The 26,229-nt window shown below is 32.0% G+C and overlaps 1 protein-coding gene and 1 long non-coding RNA gene across 5 annotated transcripts in view; both read left to right on the top strand.

The window, feature by feature from the left end:
- LOC142221201 (putative multidrug resistance-associated protein lethal(2)03659) overlaps positions 1-26,229 on the top strand; it is a 111,587-nt gene that overhangs the window by 47,650 nt on the left and 37,708 nt on the right. For all 4 annotated transcript variants that reach the window (XM_075290815.1, XM_075290814.1, XM_075290813.1 and 1 more), the window contains exon 3: positions 10,836-10,921. In XM_075290815.1, the coding sequence (XP_075146930.1) occupies positions 10,836-10,921 (86 nt within the window). The remainder of the gene's footprint in view (positions 1-10,835; positions 10,922-26,229) is intronic.
- Positions 24,282-25,518, top strand: LOC142221202 (uncharacterized). The gene is made up of 3 exons (XR_012717966.1): positions 24,282-24,490; positions 24,550-24,687; positions 25,324-25,518. It is a non-coding gene; the product is annotated as an uncharacterized LOC142221202 (long non-coding RNA).

Here is a 26,229-nt window from a genome sequence, read left to right as displayed (position 1 = left end):
TACAATTGAAATTAAGTTTAAGTTTAGCCGCTAAAATTGAAAACAAATCTGTAAGAGCAGAATAAAATTATAATTATTTTTTAGTTTGGCAATGATAAAATGCAACAATAGAAAAATTTTATTTTCTTCGTAAATATTTTTTTAAATATTTACGTGATATCAAAGATTGCGCAACCTAAATTTTAGGAAGCGAAATTCACCAAATATTAAATACGAATTTCTTTAAATTAATGAAATTTTAATTAAAATAAAGTTTATAATCTTTGCTTCAAAATTTTTTTCATTAAATTTAGGACACAAATTTTTCCGTTAAAGTCGCATGTCTTCGAACTAAGGCTAAAGGTAGAATTACATACCATGCGTTCAATGCGTACAATGCGTCCGATGATTGATGAGTTGAAATTTCTCTTTGAAATCAAAAGCTCGAATAGTCTGCCGCAAACAGAAAAAAATCAACCCTTCCATCAACGCACGGATTGACGCATGGTGTGTAATTCAACCTTAATTTTCCTTAGAGTAAAGAAACACATTTTTGATTTAAAGAAATTGTCCTTAAAGTAACTGAAATATTGAAACTTTAGATTTAAGACAATAACGCTTCAAATGTAGGCTATTTAAGACTTATTTTGCAGATTTAGCGTCTGGTTTAAATTTTTTTGGAATGAAGAAAACATTTTTTTGCCTTGAACTGGCGTTTGTTTCTACGTAACATAAGTACCTTAATTAATAACACGCCAAAAAGAGAATGAAAATTTGATAAATGAGATCTGTATCCTAACTTTAATTTTATTGGTCCTAGATTTAAAGCCAGATGCGTCGCTAAAAAATTTCTTTATTTTAAAGAAGCCGCATCTTTGGCTCGGAATCAATACCAAACTGCTTAAGGGAAGGTCAAAATCTTTGGATCCAAGTAAACTTTTTTTTGAGTGTAGAATGAATTATTAATGGAAAGTAACCGTGAAAAATTGATATTTTAGCGAGATAATACGAACTTAATACCGGCCTTAGAGGTGAGTAATATGTTCGGTTTCTTCACCAAAACACTAAATTAAAATAATTTCCAATTGAAGTCGAGTCTGAATTAGAAAATTAAAGTTGACGTTAACACGTTTTTAGAGGACTTTAGCATGACTTCTAGCACATGAAGAAAAAAGTAGAAAAGAACGAAAAATAAAAATTTGTTTCCTGCACTGAAAAAAAAATATTTACGAGGTATTAAAGATTACGAAACCTAAATTTTAGGATGAGCAATTTACACAATATTAAGGACAAATTTCTTTTAAATAATGAGATTTTAATTAGAAGAATGTTTATAATATTTGTTAATTTTGTTGTTGTTAAATTTAACCTTTAAATGCGCACTGTATCTTTTAAGATACAACCAGAAAAAATTCTCAAGTTTTTAAATTTTGACCGAATTCTAAGAAATCAAGTTTGTTGCATTTTAAACATCATAACGCAGTTTTGCAAAATAGGGTTTTTCCAGAAAATCTATAGTACTTCTGTGTAAATTGGAAGAAAATTGAAATTAAATTTTGACCGAAAATTCAAAAGCCTACAGATTGGAGAATAATTAATTTTTACCAAACATAAAAGGAACGTTGGTAAAAAATTTTTGTATAGTGTAAAAATATCTCTATTCTCTATGCTCTACTACAATCAAATTGTTTATTTGTAAACAAAAACCTATTTTAATGCGCACTGTATCTTTTAAGATACAACCACTATTTTTGCAACAAAACGCAAAACAAACAAAATTTAGAAAAAAATGTGCTATGCAGATGTTCTTTTTTACCATATTTTATGTTATATATTTTTATATATCGGTGTTCTTGTGTAAATTTTAGAAATTCGCATCTCTCCGTTAAAATTTTATTAAAGTAAAGAAAAACAGTGACCCACCAGGAATAAAACATTCCGTTAATTTTAGAAAATTTTAAATATTTGTAGAAAATTTTAACTAAACAGTATTACAAACGCTGGCATCACGCCGATGTCATTAAAATAAGTAAATATTTTTTCGACAAATTCAAGAAAATTTATTAGACGTAATTAAGTTTTTTCACTTGTTAAAGAAAAATTTTTAGTTTGAAGGAAAAAATTGGAGTTAAACATAATAATTCCATGAACTCAAATAAAGTTAAATTGGCTTTAAATTCACTTTTTTTGATGTAGTAGAAAAATTGTCTCAAATTTTCATATTTTTCTTTTATTGTTAAAGTTTAGAAGTTTATAAAAATGTATTTTAATGCTCACCAATATGGAAAATCTTTATAGCTTATTTAGATTAAAGCATCTACTTTAAAATAACATCGAGAAGTAAATCGAAACTAAGTGGGAAAATAGAATTTGGTGTATTTTTCGAATGTCCTTCCAAGTGGACATCGGTACACCCTCAAAAAAAATCGCCTCTCTAACATATGTTCCAAACATATTTTGCAGGAAGCACATATATTATTGGATACTGCCGAAACATTAATATGTTTGTTTTATGTGAACATATTCTATTTTTGGAAGCATTTTGAGCCAAAAATATTATATGCTTGGAAGAATTTTCCCCAAAGAAGATTGTGCTCATTCCCTAACATAATTTTCACTTCCACGAAATTTTTTAGTTCTTGGCACCTTTTTCTGCAATACAAATAATGTTGAAGAAATTATTCAATTTTATAATTTTTTAAATTTTACCTTTCGCCTGGACGGAGAATCGAACCGAGGACCATACAGTTTGTAAGCCAACACACTACCACTGAGCTACGTAGCTGTTATAGTCACCAGAAGACAATTATCGTTATAAGTTACATTTATATAGCATAGTTTGCAGCCCCCACGAGCCCATGCAAACATAACATTATTTAACAGAAACATACATGTGTTGGCAACGTGGAGCAGTGGTTAGCATGTCTGCCGTACATGCAAAGGGTCGTGGGTTCAATCCCTGCTCCGACCAAACACCAATTGTTTTTTTTTTTTAATTTACGCATTTATATTTATACTATATTACATTTTTATAATGAAACTTCGAAATGTGGGTTATTACAGATTTACAGTCAGAAACAGTGCTTGATATAAACGAAATGGACTGAGCTTTTGGATAAAATATTATTTTTTTCACCCAGAAAAAAGTGCCTTCGAAACTAAAGGAAAAAATTTTCATCAATATAGTTTATCCATTTTATTTCCATTAAGGTAAATTTTTGTGAAAAATAATAAAATTTACTCGTTTCAGTAAAAAAATCCTAAACTGTAAGCAGTTAGGAATAGTTCATTAACTAGAATAAGGCATGGAATTTTACTCATACTATTTTCTTCGCTGGGTATAAGAATTTACTACTGAAAAAGAAAATTTTATTCACCGATAACAAAGCATTCGTAAAAATAAACAAAAACCGAACTAAAACCAAGTTTCCTCAAAATTAGTAAAATTTCTTATAAAATGATAATTGCGACTTCCTTTATAATAGAAAGTTTTTCATACATACGAACAACACTTGGCATAGAAAAATATTTTAGTTCATTCGTACTAAGAAGTATGCAATCCTTTCAAAACTTAAGGAAACACACTTGTTAGAATATAGGACATTTTCCTAAATTTCTATTGTCTACCTGTAATCGATACCTGTCATCATAATCGATGTGTTTGCGCGTGGGTGTAATCGATATATTTGCGCGTCGGTTGTTTTTTTAGTTGGAATCGCATAAAATATATAAAATATTTGTTATTTTAAATTAGTGAGAAAAATTTTCGTTTTTTTAAATAAATCTATCAATGTTCGTGATAGTGTATAAAGAAAGATAACACCAGCAGAATAACAACCCTTTCATTTGTCTTCATTTTGGAATCTTCAATTATCAGGTAATATTCAGTGACGCTAACCTTTTGCAACAAAAATGTTTTATGATTTTTTATATTTGTAGGTATTGAAATTGTAAAAGGAGGACAAAATCGTTAGGCAGCAACTTAGTAAAAGTGAAAAGTACAAGAAGAAGAAAAAGTGCGTTTTACAGTTGATAATATCACACGGAAATTGGAAATAGTGGAATAATAAACTAATATTTCAAAGAGATTCGATGCTGTTGATTCTTAATAAATATATTCAATATATTAATAAAACATGTCTTTTATTGAAGATAAAATTGCTTATAGAAATAAATAAAATTGTATTTAAAAACGAAGGTAAGCAGTTCTAATTATGAAGTAAAAGTTTTACCACAAATGTGTAAGATTTGTCGAAATGAATGAAAAAATTTCAATAAAATCATTCCATATATGAATTCAAATTAGTTAAATTTTTTCATTCTGTAGTATAGTGGTATATAAATATAGGAAAATGTTAACTAATATATGGAATGCATTATTCCTAATTTCTACGAAAATCACATCGTTCAAACAAATAAAAATGTCTTTGGCGCTATACGAAGTTCAACTTTCTTCACAATGAGTTCATTTTAACTTAAAGAAGGGGTCACTTTTTTCTGGGTGTTATTGCAAAAATAACAATTTTGTAATAAAAAACTGGTTTTGGTATAAAAGTTTGATATTTTGGAAGGAATTCAAAAACTCTAACAAAGGAAAAACTGGTTTTGGTATAAAAGTTTGATATTTTGGAAGGAATTCAAAAACTCTAACAAAGGAAGAACGTGGGGTCGAGTATAAACATACATGAATAATTTTATAATATACACAAATTAAATAATATTTAGACTTAAATTAAATAATATTTAGACTTAAGCGTATAAAATTTTTGGCCTTATCATAAAGCAGTTTCCGAAACAACATATAAGCGGTTTCACAGAAATTGCTCTCTTTCGATTCTCTCGTTGTGTTAATTTGATATCTTTCGTCAACCCTCCCGGTTTTTTATCTCTATTTCTTTCTCTATACTCTCTCTCTCTCTCTCTCTTTCGCTCTCTGAATAAAATATCACAACATATATATGTTTAATCGAAATTTGTAAATTTATATATGTTTACATTCACACATATAATTTTTATGAAACATGCATGCCCCAAACATAATATATTCTAACATATTAACATATGTGTTCCAAACATTTAGTGTTAGTTTGAGAACATTACATGTTTGCACTTAAATATATTGTGTTTAAAAATTGTGCCCGAAACACATTTTGTTTATATCGAAACATATGAAAAACATATTTTTCTAACAGTGTAGTTAAAGGGTTAACTGAAAAATTGAATCTTTAGTATTTAAGGTAAGAATTCCTTTAAGATTTATTTTTAGGATTTTGTATCTTTCGTTTAAGTTGTTTTTGAAATCAAGAAAACATTTTTTACTTTAAAGTATCTGTCATAATTTGGATTTTTAAATTAGCATTTATTTGTACGTTAATAGCATTATTAATATATCACAAAAAGAGAATGAAAATTCCATAAATGAGATCTGTATCCTAATTTTAATTTTATTTATCCTAGAATTAAAGCGAAATTGCTTCCTAAAAACTGTCTTTATTTTTAAGAAGCCGCACCTTTGGCTCGGAATCAATACCAAAATCCTTAAAGTAAAGACAAAATCTTTGGAACCCGGCAAGTTTTTTTTTCAGTGTACTTGTTTTTATGTATCTTTGGATGTTACACCACGTTGAATCTTAGGACAAGTATTAAATAGAATTGTTTTAGTTTCTGATAATGCTGTTTTTAATAATTTGAAATAATGCGATTACTTTTATTTGTTTATAAACAAAATCTAGTTTTGAATTTCCAAAAGCAGCTTGGACTAATCACAATGAAAAAGAGCATACTTATTTTACGTAATATGGTCATTTGTCGTAAATAAACATAAACAAAAGCCATATGACGAAGTAAAATCTGAATATGCATTGTTTTTTTTGTAGATATCAAATCTATGTTTCGAAGAATTGTTTGGAACATAACGACAAGTGAATCTGTGTTCGTGATTAATTTGCAAATAATAAGTCTCCATTTCTATGGAGTAGAAGGAAAAACTCGTTTTAAACTCATATAGAATAACAAATGCCTTCTATTGTGCATTCATTGTAAATATTTGATAATCACATTTGTTTTGTTTGAATAAAAGCATTTTTATTGTGACTGGTTATGACGAAATTTATGAGGTTTTGTAAAATAAATTGAATTTTTTGTGAGGTGAGGGGTAAATACCATGCATCTTACAGACTCGAGGTGATTTCCTGGAAATAAAATGGTTAGGTTAGGTTAGATTATGTGGCAGCCCGATGTATCAGGCTCACTTAGACTATTCAGTCCATTGTGATAACACAGTGGTGAACTTCTCTCTTATCACTGAGTGCTGCCCGATTCCATGTTAAGCTCAATGACAAGGGACCTCCTTTTTATGGCCGAGTCCGAACGGCGTTCCACATTGCAGTGAAACCACTTAGAGAAGCTTTGAAACCCTCAGAAATGTTACCAGCATTACTGAGGTGGGATAATCCACCGCTGAAAAACTTTTTGGTGTTCGGTCGTAGCAGGAATCGAACCCACGACTTTGTGTAAGCAAGGCGGGCATGCTAACCATTGCACCACGGTGGTACAAATTATTTAAATTTTATCAAAAAAAAACTAAATCTACACTGAAAAACATATTTACGTGATATTAAAGATTACGGAAAACAAAATATTAATAATTAATATTATATTGCTTTAAAATAATGAAATTTTATTTAAAACTTAGTTTATAATATTTGATTAAAAAAATTTTTTTCTTAAATTTAAAACACAAATTTTGGAAATTTTCGTCTCTCCCTTAAAACTTAATGTCTTTGAACAATGGCAAATTTTCCTTAAAGTAAAGAAAGTAATATTTGCAGTGTTGCCGTTGGAAATTTTGAAAAAGTCGCGTACTGAAAAAAGGTCGCACAAAACGCATAATGATAAAAAAGTTTCATACATTTGTGAAGTTTTTTTATTGCAAAAAATGTTATATAAATCAACACAAAAACAATAAAAGACCAGTCCTTTAACATAAAAGGATATTTTAGCAACTTATTGTATCATAAAATGCAATAAAACGTAAACTTAAAATAAAGTAAAAATGTTTTTTTTTCTCCTTACTAAAATTAGCAGAAATGCACGAGAAGGCCATCCAGTGCCAATTTACCATCAGCCAATTAAAAGCATTTAAATCAATTAAAATAACAAAAATATTTATTACACCCTCCACCATAGGATGGGGGTATATTAACTTTGCCATTCCGTTTGTAACACATCGAAATATTGCTCTAAGACCCCATAAAGTATATATATTCTGGATCGTGGTGAAATTCTGAGTCGATCTGAGCATGTCCGTCCATCCGTCTTCTGTCTGTTGAAATCACGATAACTTCCGAACGAAACAAGCTATCGACTTGAAACTTGGCACAAGTAGTTGTTATTGATGTAGGTCGGATGGTATTGCAAATGGACCCCCAAATCTGGCTTGCAGGGACTCTACGAGAAGCAAATTTCATCCGATCCAGCTGAAATTTGGTACATGGTGTCAGCATATGATATCTAACTACCATGTATATAAACCGATCACCAGATTTGACCTCCGGAGCCTCTTGGAAGACCAAAATTCATCTGATACAGTTGAAATTTGATACGTGGTGTTAATATATGGCCTCAAACACCCATGCAAAAATTGGTCGAAATCGGTCCATAATTATATATAGCCCCCATATAAACCGATCCCCAGATTTGACCTCCGGAGCCACTTGGAAGAGCAAATTCATCCGATTCGGTTGAAATTTGGTACGTGATGTTAGTATATGGTATCCAACAACCATGCAGGAATTGGTTCATATCAGTCCATAATTATATATAGCCCCCATATAAACCGATCCCCAGATTTCACCTCCGGTGCCTTTTGGAGAAGCAAAATTCATCCGATCTGGTGGAAAATGGGTACGTGATTGTAGTATATGATATTTAACAGCCATGTAGTATATGATATGATATATGATATGATATATAAAAAATATCTTTATTTTAAAGAAGACTCATCTTTGGCTCGGAATCAATGCCATAATCCTAAAGAGAAGGTCAATATCCTTGCGTGCAAGTAAGCTTTTTTTGTGTATTCTAAAAATTGCGAAATCATAAAAAATTGCGAAATCATAAAAAATTATAAAAATTATTTATTTCGCAAAATATCATAATTTTTTTTCACATTCACATCCAAAACACTGAATTCGGATCACACCTTAAGAAGTGATGCAAATTCAGTGCAACGGCTTTTGAAATGGTAGACATCCTTCCTATAACAAGCCCATATTGAATTCATCGCTTCTGTATCAATTTTGCACGACTTCCGGATCCAAAAAGAATATTTCGAGGTGTGACAAACAAGTTGGCATTAATTTTTCTGGATGCCGAAAAATACCGGGATTCAAAATTAAAAATACCGTGATTCGGAATTATTCCCGTCTTCCCGGGATCCCATGATTCCGATTTCGGTGTACATCTTTAACTTTGTGTGACGCTAAAACGAATACGAATTTCTTCTAAACCATAGATATTACTTATGTTTAATAATTTTTATTAATTTGTATCAAATCATCACTGACAACATGTTGTACTTAAAATTTTCTTAAATTAAATTAGTTAAAATTTTTTTGGGGGCGCGAATAGACCTATTTCTGAAGTTCTAGCATCCATAACCTATCCTAATGTAATTTACTTTAATTGCACCCAACATTTTCCGGCCCTTAAAAAAAACATTCTATCACTTAAATGACCGTACGGTTTCAGCTTAAAACTGTGACAGCCTTATAGTGGATAAATGTAAGCCAATAGGAGGGTCATTTACCCTATCACGCCTCACATCTCATGTGTATGTACATTCACATTTCACCCAGAATTGATTGAATTAGAACAGTGAGACTTTGCAACACCAACAGAATTTGCAGTTTCATTGTGTAGAAAAAAAAAATATTTTGAATTGTTTATTTATGACGATTACAATTTTTATTGTTTGTTGTTACATACACGAGTACCATGTACTTTCGTTAATGGATACCACAATAGTCGGGTGTTGTGTGTGTATCGTTTGCACTTCAATTTATTTACTACTTAATGAGTGTTTAATTGAAATGTGTTTGTTTACAGAGATATGTAGGTGAACGGAAAGAGAGAGGGGTAGGGGGTGAGAAACCGAGAATTATGCATGAATAGAAAGATGGTGTCTTTGTTCATACAAAAAAAATATTTGTTTAGATTAATCGAAACAATAAAACAATGGCAATTGATGCCATTAACAATAACAGACGACACTGTCGCCTTCAATGGAAGTCAATAGGCTAAAGTCAAATGAAAATATGCTATTGCTCCACATGTTTGGTTGTTACTTTTCAATGGATGCAGATCCGCAAAGAATTTTATTACACCATTTGATATTACATTTTCCTACATTCAATTATTTTTCCTATTTATAAAAAAGAAATAATAAGTTTATAAAAAATACAATCACAGAGTGGTTGGAGCATGCACTGAAGCCAAAGATTTCATGTTCTTAAAATGCAAATTTTGCGTATCATATGGTACACCCTCAATCGTGATGAGACTTTTCGCTTGGTCCAAACAAAATATTGTTCGTATTTTTCAAACATGTTATGTTTAGCCTTATGCATACATATGGTAGAAAAAAAACTTTTGATGAAATTATCCTTGTGTGTATATATTTTTAAGGCGCCAATTGGTTACTTCCATTTTTTTACTTGCAGCATACTCTCTCGGTCGATCTTTCTAAACACATATATGTTTATAGGCATTTTCTAAATTAAATGTTTGCATTCACACATACTAGTATACTTCAACACACCGAGAGAAGGAATATGATCACCTCAAAAATGTTTCAAGAGCACCACGTTACTTTTTCACAGCGCAAAAATATTATTTTCTCGTCAAACGTAACATGTTTTCCGAAATCAGATACATAATCTCCGAGAAAAGAACATGGTTTCGGCAAACATGCTACATGTTTTCCGTGCAAAAGTAACATTTTGCTCTTGGAACATGGTTGGGGTGATCATATTCCTTCTCTGAGTGCAAGTATATACAGCATTATATGGGACCATTTTGGTTTCTGAGCGAAAGAGTCGGTTACGGTGAATATCTTTTTTGTGTTCGGTTGACACTAGGGCTGTCATTCGGAATCGATTTTTATAAATCCCGGGACTCGGGATTTCAAAATATAGAATCCCGGGAATTTTTCGGGATTCTTTAAATACATCGCCAAAAAAATGTTATACATTAAACCAATTTACTTTAATTCAATTTTTTAACAAAAAAACAACATAAGAATAAATTAAAAAGCAATTTCAAATTGCTATCATACTTAATGATAACTTACTCCAACTAAACAATATGAAAAAAAGAAAAATAAATAAATTAAAAAACAATTTCATACACAAAAAAAAAATCTGATTCAATCACGAAATTAATTGACTCAATTAATTTTTGTTGTCAATTGATTGTTTAACAATACATTCGTTTCGCGGATAATAAAAGTCTCATCACACCAAACATATTGATTTTATTCTGAGTTATCACAAATTATCCATCCAACTCTTTGGGTAAAATTGTGAACACACATTGTCCGGATATTTTCATATTCATGTTTACACATACATACATATAGCATGTATTGTATAAACATTTATTATCTGAAGTGTAATATCTACGAGTATTTACATATATGTAAAATTGTATGTATGTATTTATAAAAATATTTATCATACAATAGAGCAATTAAAATATAATAGAAATTTCTTAATTATTGAAAATTATTTTGTTGTTGACTAACAAATTATTTAACAACAATTATTTTTTGTTTTTCTTTTCATTCAATGGAACAGCTTTGTTATGCCAACATTTTTTAAAGGACGAAAAAAGATTTTGGATGAAACGGATCTCTACAGAGCACTAAAAGAACACAAATCAGGTAAGTTTTTTTCTTACTAAAATCTTCAAAAAAAATAAAAAAGCAAAGAGAACAAGTTTTTGTCGGGAAAACAAAACAAATGTTTAACAATGAGTTATACCCAAATTCATCGATAAATCGCATTTTGGGGTATTTTTATCGGTATACTCGAAAAAACTTCGCAATTTGAGTATAAACATAAATATATTTCCATCGAATCGAGTAGTTTCAGTTTTTTTAACGATAACCACTCAAGAGTAAATTATTTTTAAATCCTAAACAATGGATTTTTCAACCCACACAAACATTTATTAAGGAGTTTATCAAAATTTATCGTATCGTACTAGAAATACGAGGGCGGTTCGGAAACGTCTTATCCTATCAATGAAGAAGAATAGTTAACGAATAATTTTGCGCTTAATTTCAACACGTTGTCATTGCCTTTGCAACCGATCGGCCCAAAATTGGTCCAAAAGATTTTTTATTTTTAAATTTAAATTTGACATATATAACAAATATATATGTTTACCCGAAATTTCTAAATTATTATATGTTTACATTCACACATATTATTTTTATAAAAAATTGATTCCCAAAACAATATCCAACAATTTTGGAAGTTTTTCCAAAGGCACAACTTTAAAAGCACTTCCAAAAATGTCCTCCCAAAGATTTTCTTTATTTGAACTACACAGGAAGTTCTTTTAATTAATTTTTTATAAATCGCTTTTTTCATATTTTAATGGGTAATTTTAACTTTTTTATACCCTCCACCATAGGATGGGGGGTATATTAAATTTGTCATTCCGTTTGTAACACATCGAAATATTTCTCCAAGACCCCATAAAGTATATATAAAGGGTGATACGGTCAAAATTTGGTCAATATAAACTTGACGTATTTCTTTCAATTTTGCATTTAAAAAACCTGAACACCCCTCATTTTGAAGGTGAGTGTGTGTAGAATGTTGCTCCTATTTTGATTTTGGAATTCACTTCCGTCCAAGCAAGAAGAGCAGCGTATCAAAATTTTGCTCGCGCATCGCGAAAATCCGAGCTACTCGCAAAGCTGGCAAAATCGCTAAAAATTGCCAAATCAACCGTTACAAGTGTAATTAAAGTGTTTGGGGAACGTTTGTCGACAGCCAAGAAGTCTGGATCGGGGGGAAATCGAAAACCGGAAGCCGCTGAGACGACAAAGAGAGTTGCCGGTAGTTTCAAGCGAAACCCTAACCTCTCTCTCCGAGATGCCGCAAATAAGCTGAGTGTATCGTCTACAACCGTGCATCGAGCCAAAAAACGAGCCGGACTATCGATGATAAACAAAATACGACGGCCAATGCGCGATCCCGGAGGCTGTACACGACGATGCTGACGAAGTTTGACTGCGTGGTAATGGACGACGATACCTACGTCAAAGCCGACTACAAGCAGCTTCCGGGACAGGAGTTTTATACGGCAAAAGAAGGGGAAAGGTAGCAGATATTTTCAAGCACATAAAACTGTCAAAGTTCGCAAAGAAATATCTGTTTTGGCAAGCCATCTGTACCTGTGGCTTGAAAAGCAGCATTTTCGTAGCTTCCGGGACTGTCAACCAAGAAATGTACGTGAAAGAGTGTTTGAATAAACGTCTGCTGCCTTTCCTGAAAAAACACGGTTGTTCCGTACTGTTTTGGCCGGATTTGGCATCTTGCCATTACGGTAAAAAGGCCATGGAGTGGTACGCCGCCAACAACGTGCAGGTGGTTCCCAAGGACAAGAACCCTCCCAACATGCCAGAGCTCCGCCCAATTGAGAAATACTGGGCTATTGTCAAGCGGAACCTAAAGAAGACCAAAAAAACTGCTAAGGACGAGCAGCAGTTCAAGGCAAACTCGCTTTCTGCGGCGAAGAAGGTGGACAAGGTGGCTGTACAAAATCTGATGGCAGGTGTCAAGCGTGAGGCCCGGCAATTCGGATTTGGAAAAGCGAAAGCCTAACTGAATATTTTTCCCGAATTTTATACTAATTGAACTTGAAAAAGAAATTTAATTTGATGTTTTAAATAAACGATTTCACCGATTTACACGCGTTTTCCCTTGACCAAATTTTGACCGTATCACCCTTTATTAAACAATTCTCAATCAAATACGGAACAATTCTTGCATGGATTTGGAGAAAAACATACTCGTGAGATCAACACAAATCTCTAGATATAAGCAAGTATGCATTAGCATAGTTTTCGATACCGTTTTCAAATGCTTCCTATGAAAGGGCATTTCTAATATTCGACATGGTTAAAGACAAGTTAAAAAATCGTATGTTAACTGTAGTAGCTTAAAACATTTTGAGAGTTAAATATTCCTTACATTATTCCTTAAATTCCTTATACTTACAAGTTTGACAATTAAATTATTTACTTTCAACAAATCATACTCTGCAAATGGAGAACATTTAAACATTTTGAATGGAGATATAGAATCAGAGAGAATAAAAAGACAAGAGGACGAAAACGTGTCTTCTTTTTCTCTTTTTGTGATTTTTTTCTTAATATTTGGGGGAAGATTCCAAAATCACCAACACTGGTTCAAAGCAACACCAGAGAGAATAAAAACACAAGCGGACGAAACTGCGAAAAAACACAAGCGGACGAAACTGTTGGCGCTTCTCTCAAATATCATACAGTTTGCGTCGGCGTCACCCAGTTCAGTTCTCTGCCGGCTTTACGGTCCATAATTATATATAGCCCCCATATAAACCGTTCTCCAGATTTGACCTCCGGAGCCTCTTGGAGGAGCAAAATTCATCTGATCCGGTTCAAATGTGGAACGTGGTGTTAGTATATGGTCTCTAATAACCATACCAAACTTGGTCCATATTGGTCTATGGTTATATATAGCCGATCTCCAATCACACAAAAATTGGTCCATATCGGTTCATAATCATGTTTGCCACTCGAGCCAAAAATAATCTACCAAAATTTTATTTCTATAGAAACTTTTGTCAAAATTGTATTTCCATTTTCTATAGAAATAAAATTATGTCAACATTTTGTTAAAATTTTTTTTTCTATAGAATATTTTGTTAAAATCTCATTTCTATAGAAAATTTTGTCAAAATTTTATTTCTATAGAAATTTTTGTCAAAATTTTATTTGTATAGAAAATTTTGTTAAAATTTTATTTCTATAGAAAATTTTTTCAAAATATTATTTCTATAGAAAACTTTGTCAAACTGAATTATATACGTATTTAATCGGTATTTTTGATTTAATATATACCACGTATGGACTTACTTACAATTTAGAAGAGGGAATTAGGAGGTTTTAATATACCTTGCCATCGGCAAGCGTTACCGCAACTCAAGTAATTCGATTGTGGATGGCAGTGTTTAGAAGAAGTTTCTACGCAATCCATGATGGAGGGTACATAAGAATTTACGGCCGTATATACTTGTTTTTGTTTCAAATGAGTTAAAAGCAGAGTAAGAATTAATAAAATGGTACAAATAATTAAAATCTTATCGAAAAAAGCTAAATCCAATCTAGAATAATTGCGAATCTTTGAAAATAGTTGAGGTCAAACAAGCGTTATGCGCTTTACAGACTATCAGTTATTCCGGAAAACAGTGTTCGTGTCGAACATATCCCATATATTGTGCACATTATAAGTTAAGTCCGAAGGCATAATCGATACTGCTGCATGTTTATGGGATCGATAACACATTTACCGATTATTTAGTCATCGCCGACAAGTCGTATCGATCCGACACACTGTAAGATTCTTTACAAACACCAACATTCCGTCCGGAATAACTGATAGTCTGTAAAGCGCATTAGAATGCATAAAAAATTAGAAAAATTATTTATTTGGCAAAATATTACAAAAATGTTTAAATTCACATCGAAAACACTGAATTCGAATCCGAATTTAAGAAGTGATGCAAATTCAGTGCAACGGCATTCGAAATGGTGGACATCCGTCCTACGATAAGCCAATTTTAAATTCATCGCATCTGCGCCAATTTGGCACAACTTCCGCATCCAAAAAGAACATTTCACTACTTTTTTGACGACACTTTTAGTATGATTTAGACAAGTGGGTTTCGGAGTATATTCTAAAGATCTGGAACTTCGAATATCGAAAAGATTACCTAATCACTGAAGTGTTTTTCAGGCTGAAATATTAGCAATAAGAGAGGTGACGAATTGGCTGGGAAGTAATGTACCAAAAAATGTGGGCATTAATATATACTCAGACAGTCAACCTGCAATAAAATCCTTGGACTCTGTGTTCCTTAACTCGAAAACGGCCATCGACTGCCGCAAATCTCTCAATGAGATGGCTGAGCAGTACATATTCACCTAATATGGGTGCCTGGCCATAGGAACATACCAGGGAATTGCGAAGCATATGAGTTAGCAAGGCTAGAAACTACCTTACATATTCCAGGGGAACTAGAATCTGTTGGTATGTCTCTGGCTACCTGCAAGCTCTTACTGCGTGAGAAGGCTGTCATGATGGGAAATATTCGATGGGAGAATTGCATGGGTTGTAACGACACGAAACAAATATGGCCCCATTTAAACTTGAACCGCAAACTAGATATACTAGTGTTCTCAAGACGTCAGATATCAGGAGTGATATCTGACGTCTTGAGAACGGGTCGCTACCTGATATGTGAATTTGCAAAAACTATTGGTGCGAAGTATAATGACTACTGTATGAGCTGTCATGATGCGGAGGAAAAGGAATCAATTAAACACCTCTTGTGTAAGTGTACTTCATTTTGTGTAAGGCGTAAGCGAATTTTAGGGGCATATAGCTTTAGATTACTGGCGAACCTGGAAAACGTTAATTTAAGCAGCCTGGGAGCCACCGTGGTGCAATGGTTAGCATGCCCGCCTTGCATACATAAGGTCGTGGGTTCGATTCTTGCTTCGACCGAACACCAAAAAGTTTTTCAGCGGTGGATTATCCCACCTCAGTAATGCTGGTGACATTTCTGAGGGTTTCAAAGCTTCTCTAAGTGGTTTCACTGCAATGTGGAACGCCGTTCGGACTCGGCTATAAAAAGGAGGTCCCTTGTCATTGAGCTTAACATGGAATCGGGCAGCACTCAGTGATAAGAGAGAAGTTCACCAATGTGGTATCACAATGGACTGAATAGTCTAAGTGAGCCTGATACATCGGGCTGCCACCTAACCTAACCTAAGCAGCCTGTTAATGTTTTTGGAACAATCTGGTTGGTTCAACAAAAGAAAATAATAGAGAAGGTTCAGTGGTTAAAACTAGAAGTTCCCATATGTAATAGGTACTTTTAGTTGAATGTGGTATCACAATGGACTGAATAGTCTAAGTGAACCTGAAACTTAATCGGGCTGCTACTTTAACCTAACCTAACCTAGTATGATTTATGGCTGATGTAAGAGATTAACATAAACTACCGTAGCTTTAGGCGATTTCTAATTTATTCAAATGTCTAAATATATGCCACATCGAAACAGGATCCCCTTTGACTGGTATCCCGGAAATTCGAAAAAATATTCCCCCTTTTGCTGGGAATGGAAAAAGTCCAGGAAAAAAACCCTAATCCATGCAGAAATCGGTATAGCAATCTTTATAACATATACTCCCCGGGCTGAGTGTCATATTCAAAAGAAAACTTCTTCTTCTTCAAATGCTTTAATTGTATAAAACGTTTAATTGGATATTATTATAAATTTTATGTGCAAATTCCATTGACTTTACCCGAAGACATGTCCATTTATGATCACGTACCATATAAGCAAACAGAAAAGGTATTTCTTTGGAAAATATAAATTCGACCTAAATTCATGCGGCATGATCCTACCATCAAGTATTCCTAAGGATTCTGAGAATATATAGCAGTTTGACAAAAAAAAAAAAATGTTATTTGCTTTCTTTTAAAGAGATATGCATAAAATTAGCAGTTCAATGGCAAGTAGACATCACCTCAACTATGGCAATTCGTATGTTGTAAACACACCGCAATACTTTCAATATTCTTTAATGGAAACATTATGACCAAATTCATTAAGAATTCTATACGCATGCCATAATTTCCATTAAACAAAGAACTTACAATATAAATACGGGTAATTTATTATAGAGTTGTTTTATGATCGCCTATAGGCCTATACTGCAGTACGCCACAAAAGTATATGTACGTATTTGTAGAGTCCTGGAAGACGATTAGGTTTCTGTTTAAAATCATGAATGAAGAATGTAAATTACAGAATTCTTCAAGTTGGCATTAATGAATATATATCCAAAAAATCAATTTCATTATCTTCAATGACAAAATGAATGACAATCTCGTCGAAATTGCCACTTCTGACGAAAAAATCTACAAATTTCCCTTCTTTTCAATTTGATAATGTAAAAAGAACGTTGTTCGTGATGGATTTTAAGTATAGTAGTGTGATTGTATTATATTTGCTATTGTCTGCGTGCTCAACCCTGTTTGTGTATTAAGTCATAAATCGTTCAAAAAAAAACTGGTGGTTCAAAAAAAACTGCAAAAACGCATGAAATTGTTCAGCGATTGAAGGTTCGACATAAGCGAAATCCACATTGTACTCTGAAAAAATATTGTCGTCAAACTGAAGATTTCATGTACTTAAAATACGAATGCGAATATTGCTTTGACATAGAAGATGAATTTCTCTGACATAAAGAATTTTTTCTTGTCCAAAAATCGAAAACCTTTTCAATGAAGTCGTTTTGTCCTAGCTATAAGGACAAAATGACTTCATTGATTCGACTACTCTACTCATGAGATAGAATTTTGTTGGAGGTAGGTCAACTTGGCTTTAATAATTTTGAAAAATTCTTCAAAATTAATAAAATCATCTTTAGATTTGTTTGAATATTGACTACTAAAATAGGAGATGTTTTTCCACACTTTATTTTAAAGATGTTTGTACTTGAAACATAGTATAATTTCTACTTGAAGTCGAGCTTGAATTTGGAAATTTAAATTGTCGCTAACAAAACTAGAAAACCGAATAAAATTTGTTTCCTAGAACCAAGGTTAGGTTAGGTTAGGTGGCAGCCCGATGTATCAGGCTCACTTAGACTATTCAGTCCATTGTGATACCACATTGTTGAACTTCTCTCTTATCACTGAGTGCTGCCCGATTCCATGTTAAGCTCAATGACAAGGAACCTCCTTTTTATAGCCGAGTCCGAACGGCGTTCCACATTCCAGTGAAACCACTTAGAGAAGCTTTGAAACCCTCAGAAATGTCACCAGCATTACTGAGGTGGGATAATCCACCGCTGAAAAACGTTTTGGTGTTCGGTCGAAGCAGGAATCGAACCCACGACCTTGTGTATGCAAGGCGGGCATGCTAACCATTCCACCACGGTGGCTCCCTAGAACTTCCTAGAACCAAGTACGCAAACATACAAATTTAAATTATGTCTTAAATGTGTCCTTACTTCAATTCTCCGCATCTTTGGCTTAGAATTTATACCAAAATCATTGGTGTAAACACAAAATTTTCAGAACTGGGCATGCATTTTTTCAGTGTATTTGGAAGTGTTGTTCCCTGCCAACATTTTTTGAATTTGACGGCGCTTCTGAGAATCCCCACCACTTCGAAAACAATCGTATACGACATCCAAAACTCGTCGGAAAAGCGCCATCACTATTGAGAAGTTGTACCATGCCAAGTTACTACAAAAAAGTATCGCATGAGTGCAATTATTAGGTGCCTTTTTTAATAAATTTAGAACGACGCCAATAAGAGCCCCTTTAAACAATCAGAAAAAGTGAATTTTAAGATAGTTGTAAAAGAATCATTGTGGTCAAGTAAAACACGATTGTTTAGATGTTTATTAATTTGATTAAACATTTATAAATTCTTATAAATATAACATTTACGATATACCACTATCACAACACATTAAACACATTTTTTCATTAATAATAGAATGATGTTGATTTACAAGTGGTAAGTTACATGTTGCAGCGTTTAACAGCCAATGTTTTTATTCTCGATGGAGGCAGCGTGTCTGGAAAAATATCTGGAAAAACCATCACTTTATTTCATTTGGAAAGTCGGAAATTGTTCACCAATATACCTCTTACAATTTTAAGCGAAATAACTATGTTTTCAGCACTTCATTATCGATTTTATTTAAATAAATTATAAGAAGCTAGTTGCGCTTGGTGTTTCACAAAATATAAAATGGCTCTTGTAAGAATAGTGATGGTAAAATACTTTCATGTACATTTCATACTTTTTCATACGCTTCCCCCCATCACAGTTGGCGATTGTTGCAGTGTAACTTACAAGTCTGTGGTAGCGATGAGTATGAAATGAAACTATGAAATGCTGGCAGGGTTATTGTAGTTTTTTTATACCCTCCACCATAGGATGGGGTATATTAACTTTGTCATTCCGTTTGTAACACATCGAAATATTGCTCTAAGACCCCATAAAGTATATATATTCTGGGTCGTGGTGAAATTCTGAGTCGATATGAGCATGTCCGTCCGTCCGTCTGTTGAAATCACGCTAACTTCCGAACGAAACAAGCTATCGACTTGAAACTTGGCACAAGTAGTTGTTATTGATGTAGGTCGGATGGTATTGCAAATGGGCCATATCGGTCCACTTTTACGTATAGCCCCTATATAAACGGACCCCCAAATTTGGCTTGCGATTGCTCTAAGAGAAGCAAATTTCATCCGATCCGGCTGAAATTTGGTACATGGTGTTTGTATATGGTCTCTAACAACCATGCAAAAATTGGTCCACTTTTTCGTATAGCCCCCAAAATTTGGCTTGCGATCGCTCTAAGAGAAGCAAATTTCATCCGATCCGGCTGAAATTTGGTACATGGTGTTAGTATATGGTCTCTAACAACCATGCAAAAATTGGTCCATATCGGTCCATAATTACATATAGCCCCCATATAAACCGATCCCCCGATTTGGCTTGAGGAGCCTCTAAGAGAACCAAATTTCATCCGATCCGGCTGAAATTTGGAACATGGTGTTAGAATGTGGTCTCTAACAAACACGCAAGAATTGGTCCATATTGGTCCATAATTATATATAGCCCCCATATAAACCATTCCCCAGATTTGATCTCCGGAGCCTCTTGGAGGAGCAAAATTCATCCGATCCGGTTGAAATTTGCAACGTGGTGTTAGTATAAGGCCGCTAATATCCATGCCAAAATTGGTCCATATCGGTCTATAGTTATATATATCCGATCCCCAATCACACAAAAATTGGTCCATATCGGTTCATATTCATGGTTGCCACTCGAGCCAAAAATAATTTACCAAAATTTTATTTTTATGGAAAACATTGTCAAAATGTTATTTCTATAGAAAATTTTGTCGAAATTTTATTTCTATAGAAAATTTTGTCAAAATTTTATTTCTATAGAAAATTTTATTTCCATAGAAAATTATGTAAAAATTTTATTTCTATAGAAAATTTATCAAAATTTTATTTCTATAGAAAATTTTGTCAAAATTATATTTCTATAGAAAATTTTTTCCAAATTTTATTTCTACAGAAAATTTTTTCCAAATTTTACTTCTATAGAAAATGTTGTCAAAATTTTATTTTGTCAAAATTTTATTTCTATAGAAACTTTAAACTTAATTATATACGTATTTAATCGGTCTTTTTTAGTTTAATATATACTATGTATGGATTACCTTGTAATTTAGAAGACGGTGTTAGGAAGTTTTAAGATACCTTGCCATCGGCAAGTGTTACCGCAACCCAAGTAATTCGATTGTGGATGACAGTCTTCAGTAGAAGTTTCTACGCAATCCATGGTGGAGGGTACATAAGCTTCGGCCTGGCCGAACTTACGGCCTTATATATTTGTTTTTTTTTTTTTTAAATACCAGATCTAATTTGACCCTAAATTGGCAATTTTGTTGAGAGAGGTATAAAATGTGTCATGGGGGTACGGCGGTACTTCGTTACCCTAAAAAGTACCGAAAAAGCTATAAAGGTTTGAAATTTATCAACCCTATGTTTTATTGTTGTCTCAATTATTCTCTCTCCGTCAAACTCTTTGATACATTCGCTCAATCTCTTCATTCACTCTCTGATAGATACTTTGAAATATTTTATACGTTTAAACGCACTTTCTAAATATTTTTTTGTTTCCCAACTTATACATTTTGACCTCGACGTCTTCTAGAACGTATGGGAGAAACGTTAGAATTGTCGATTGAAATAATTATCAAGTACTTGTCGTGATTGCTATCGGCCGATTAAAAAACTGTCATAAATTGCGCGATTCTGACGATATTAGCTAGCACAGAAAGTGAAATCAAAATATCGTCTTGAAATAAATTCAACTATAAATCAATAAAATTCTTAAAGGGAGCTAATTACTCGTACTGTGTTGAAACTTTTCACAGATAACTACTTAAGTTGTTATAAATGTGTGATTTGTTTGTTTTGGCGCTTCGCCACTAGACTTTTCTTATTTTATTTGCTAATATACTTGATGGCTGCTTGCTGTCCAGATATGCCTCCTGTGATTGTTGTGAAAATGCTTTATCATTTAGACAACTTTCATTTACTACTCACTCGAATTTGAGATAGGAATACTGGTCTAATTAGTTACTTAAATATGTTTAAGTTTAATCTTGTAATGGAGTCTTTGGAACTGTAGCGGATGTCTCTTGCAATTTTGTGAATTGTATTTACTTAAAACATGGAATGCGGCTCTAGCGACATTTTTTCTAGAACCTAGAGCTCTGAAATTTTGTACATGTACCACTGCGAAAGAGAATAAATTTTAGCCTTACCAAATTAAATATATCAATATTTGGTAATATTGGAAACTGTTCAAAATCTGAATTAGATCTGATGGTGAGGGGGGAGTATTTAAGCAATTCTAGTTCCTCCTGGATAAATTCAATTTCTTTTACTACACAGATCAAAATAAGTTTGAGAACCAATAACTTTTGTTGGAAAACCAATAACAAAATTTGTTAATTTTCCTGCAACAAACTAATTTGTACTTTTAATAACCATTATTACAAAAAAGTTGTTAGCAATCGTTACCGTCAGAAGGCAACAAATAATTTATGTTCTCAATAACATAATTTGTAAGTAATTTTTTGAGCATCCAACAGTATTTGTTGTTGAACGTTACGTTTAATCCTCAACAAATATTTTTGAATTTGAACGAAAAAATTTGTATGTGGTTTGTTGCAGTCTACAAATTTATTGTAACACTGACTGTAACAAATTTATTGGTGTATTGACAAAAAATTTAATTGAAATTGACAGAACTATTGCACCAAAATTGCCGGAACAATTTTGGATATATTTTATTAAGTACACACAGAGAAGGAATATGAAGGAATTTGTAGATGTATGACTTTAAATTTGAGTAGTCCAGGGTCTAGCAAGCATTTTGACAACTTTTTGCCCAGTGATATATATTCTAGTTAATTAGAATTGTAATAACTCTAATCCCGATATTAATATGATTTTATTAATTATCTCATACAACAAACACTTTTAAGAAACTACCAAATTGAAAAATATAAATTTTTCACAGAAATTTATAAATGCTTTTCTGTATTCTCTGATGAATGAGCTCTTTGCTTGCTCTCATACACGTGCATGTGCTCATACTCATTTTGTTCTAACGGTATTCTTCGCATACTTCTTTTAGCTTTCGTACATGTTCTCAGCGATGTGCGCGTAACCAGTCTTGTATTTTTTTTGGTTTTGTTTTCATATCGATAGCAGTCAACTATTTTCGCAACAAAACAATTTGTTGAAAATTCAGAATATTTCTATTATTTCCTCTGTCAAGCATCTACAAACACATTGCAACAACAAATACCTCATATTCAATAGACAAATTTGTTGAGCATCAGCAGATTTTACATACAAATAAAGTCGTTAATATTTATTTGTAGTTATTTTTTTGTGTGTAGCATTTTAGGTTAATTTTTTTTAGTACCTTTATTTTTGGCACACTGAAAAAAAGCACCCCGGTTCCAAAGATTTTGTCTTTACTTTAATATTTTTGGTATTGATTCCGAGCCAAAGAAGCGGAGAATACAAGTAAGGATACTTTTAAGACACAATTCTCTTTTAAATTTGGGTTTTGTGTACTTGCTTCTAGGAAGAAAATTTTAATTTTTCGCTTTTTCAGCTTTTTTTCTTCATATGCTATCAAAGTCCTTTAAGAACGAGTTAACGAAAACTTTATTTTCCAAATTCTGACTCGACTTCCAGTAGAAATTATGCTATGTTTGAAGTAAAAATAAAGTTCTTTAAAATAAAGTTTTGAAAAACATGTCCTATATTTGAACGATTTTTGCTTTGTAGTCAAGATGCAAAAAGAAAACAAATTTAAAGACAATTTCATTAAATTTAAAGAATTTTTCTGAATTATTAAAGTCAAGTTGACCTTAGCCCAAACATTTTTTCTTTCATGTTATGATAACCATTTTTAAGTGAAATCGCTTAATTATAAGGACAATATGACTTCATTGAAAAGTTTATCTACTTTTTGACAAGGAAAAAATCCTTATATTAGAGAAATGCGTCTTCTATGCTACGCAAAATTTGCATTCGTATTTTAAAGACATGAAATCTTTGATCTCACGACAATATTTTTTACCGTATTCATTTTTCTTGCTTAGTTCTCTTGCTTTTGGGTCGTTAACATTGAAAATTTAATCAGCTGGCAAAAAAAAAAAAAAATGGGGCATTAGAGGGTTAACTGGTAAAGGGGTTGACCTAAGCTAAACATGTTGATCGCGTTTATTTAAAATTCGATTTCAGAGACTTGTCCTCAAAATCCTACTCAAAAGTTAGTTTCCGTTGCATAATGACTCATCATATTTCAAGAATATACGGAATTTTTTTATTTGTTTTATGCATGTTGGCTTCTTCAGATATTTTTTTTTATTCATCCCACTGTACTTTGATTGATTTATATCGATTACAAAGTCCAAACTTTAGTTTTTTACGTGCTCATTTTACGCTTATTAGAAATTTAAATATTGATTTTTTACTTTACGTCATTAGGTGTTAATTTTGAGCAGCATTGCTCTTTGCTAGATTTAGTCATACACGGGTATTTACCTAAAAATCCCCAAATTCATACTGAGTGTTTGTTATTCCAATATGATAATACGTTAATATGTACATTATATATTATTTTTATTACAATAACGACATTCTATATTATTTTGTTACAATAACGAGCGGGAAGCGACAATCGGCGGTTACAGTGGCACACCATTACCATTGGCCTACACCATTACCATCAAACTGTCCTCTCTAGTAAAGAGCTGAATTTGGAATCAGTCATCCAGTACACAGAAAAATAGTTGAACTAGTTTATAAGGAGAATAAACTAAACTATGAGTTAAATTTTGCGTTAGTTTAACTACGTATTCTTTTCAGTGTACTATATAAGACAATCCATTGCAAATATGTCAAATATGTTATTTGACAATGAAAAATTATTTATATTTTTTGTCGAAGAAAAAACTAAAATCTCATCCTAAAAAATAAAAAAAAGAGATTTTGTATTGGAACGAGGCAATGGTCAAGGAACATAGTTTTGGTAAATTTGTATGATCAAACTACTGAAATTTACACTAATAATATTACTTTTCTTTCCAGACTGTACAATTAGTGGCACAACAAAATTAGGGACATCAATTTAAAATGCACCAAAAATTGTTAGTGCTTCGTTAATTAATATTTTTCAAAAGCCTTTATCATTAAAGTTGAAGTTTGGAATCTGGTGCGCTGAACATGGTCGGTATACACAGAAAAAAATATCACCAAAATATTTCCAATTAAAAAGTTAATTGAAGTTGAACATTTTTTTAATTAATAAATTAATTGATACAATTAACTTTTTAATCATGATAGAAACATTAAGTTAATTAAGTCAATGATTGAAAATTATAAAATTTTTAATTAAAAAATTAATTGATACAATTAACTTTTTAATCAAATTCGGAAGACTAATTCAGTTAAAAAAAAAAGTGCTGATTTTTTTAATTTTTAATTAAAAATGTATTTCAAACAATCATTTGTTAATCCAAATAAAACTCTAAGCCAATTCAGAATGTAATTAAAAATAGTTACCTTTTTTAATTAATAAATTAATTGAGTTTTGCAATCAACATCAATTAAGTTTTTAATTGAATCAATTAAAAAATTAATTGAAATTTACTGAAAAAAATCAATTAATTTTTTAATCAAGAACTTTCTCTATGCCCAATTAAAACTGTGATTGATGCTATCATTTTCGTGATTGAAGACGTTTCAATTAAAAAATTAATTGGATCAATTAATTTGGTGATTGAATCGGAAAAATAATTTTTTGTGTGTAGGTTCTCCTTTTATAGATATTCCAAACATGTTTTAAAGCGATATTTTAATTAGTTTATGTAGGTCCTAGGACGTGAGTACATTAATTATGTATTAAACCTATAATGTCCGCAAATGGTTTCTGGATACCCAATTCCACGAGTCAGTTCAAAAATACACATCTTGAACTTTTAAAGATTTTAATGCAGATTTATTGTTCTCTGTATGCTACATGAGCTTCATCTTAAACCATCGTGGATATTTAAATATTTAAAAGAACCGTTTAGTTTGATTGATACTAATGTATTGTATTTATAAATATAATATTTTTATTTACTCTCTAAGAGGCTAACATTAAATATATTAAAATAAAATAAAAAATTGCGGAAACAACATTAATTTGCAAATCGGTTGTGGGTGCTATTTAGGTTGGGTGATACAACCGAATGAAAAAAGGAGTAACGACCAATCCCATAAGTTGATACAACCAATTCCATATTGAGTTGCATCTCCCATAATTTTATTGAGTCGACCAAATTATTCAGGTGAAAAATCTGCCAACAGATAGTTGCTATAACTCCCAAAATGAGGTTGGCAATAAATTCGGTTATCACAACCAATCTGTATTCTCTGTGTACACTAAAAAAGCTTGCCCGTTTCCAAAGATTTTGTCTTTATATTAATGATTTTGGTATTGATTCTGAGCCAAAGAAGCGGAGAATTGAAATAATCCTTACATTTAAAACGCGATACTCTTTTAAAGTTGAGTTTTGCGTACTTGGTACTAGGAAACAAATTTTAATGTATTTTTAAGTTAAATCACAAACGACATCATTGGAATGTTTATCGATTTTTTGGCAAAGGAAAAAAATGAGAATTCACTTTCGAATTTTAAAGACAAGAAATCTCTGGCATCTCAACAATATTTGTTTTCAGTGTAAGAAAATAATTTTAATACTAATTTTTTACATGGTATTTGAA

This window comes from Haematobia irritans, chromosome 1 (genome assembly GCF_050003625.1).
Source record: "Haematobia irritans isolate KBUSLIRL chromosome 1, ASM5000362v1, whole genome shotgun sequence".
NCBI classification, from domain to species: Eukaryota; Metazoa; Arthropoda; class Insecta; order Diptera; family Muscidae; genus Haematobia; species Haematobia irritans.
The sequence above is the reverse complement of the archived record's forward strand: the minus strand, read 5'-3'. Positions and strand labels throughout refer to the sequence as shown.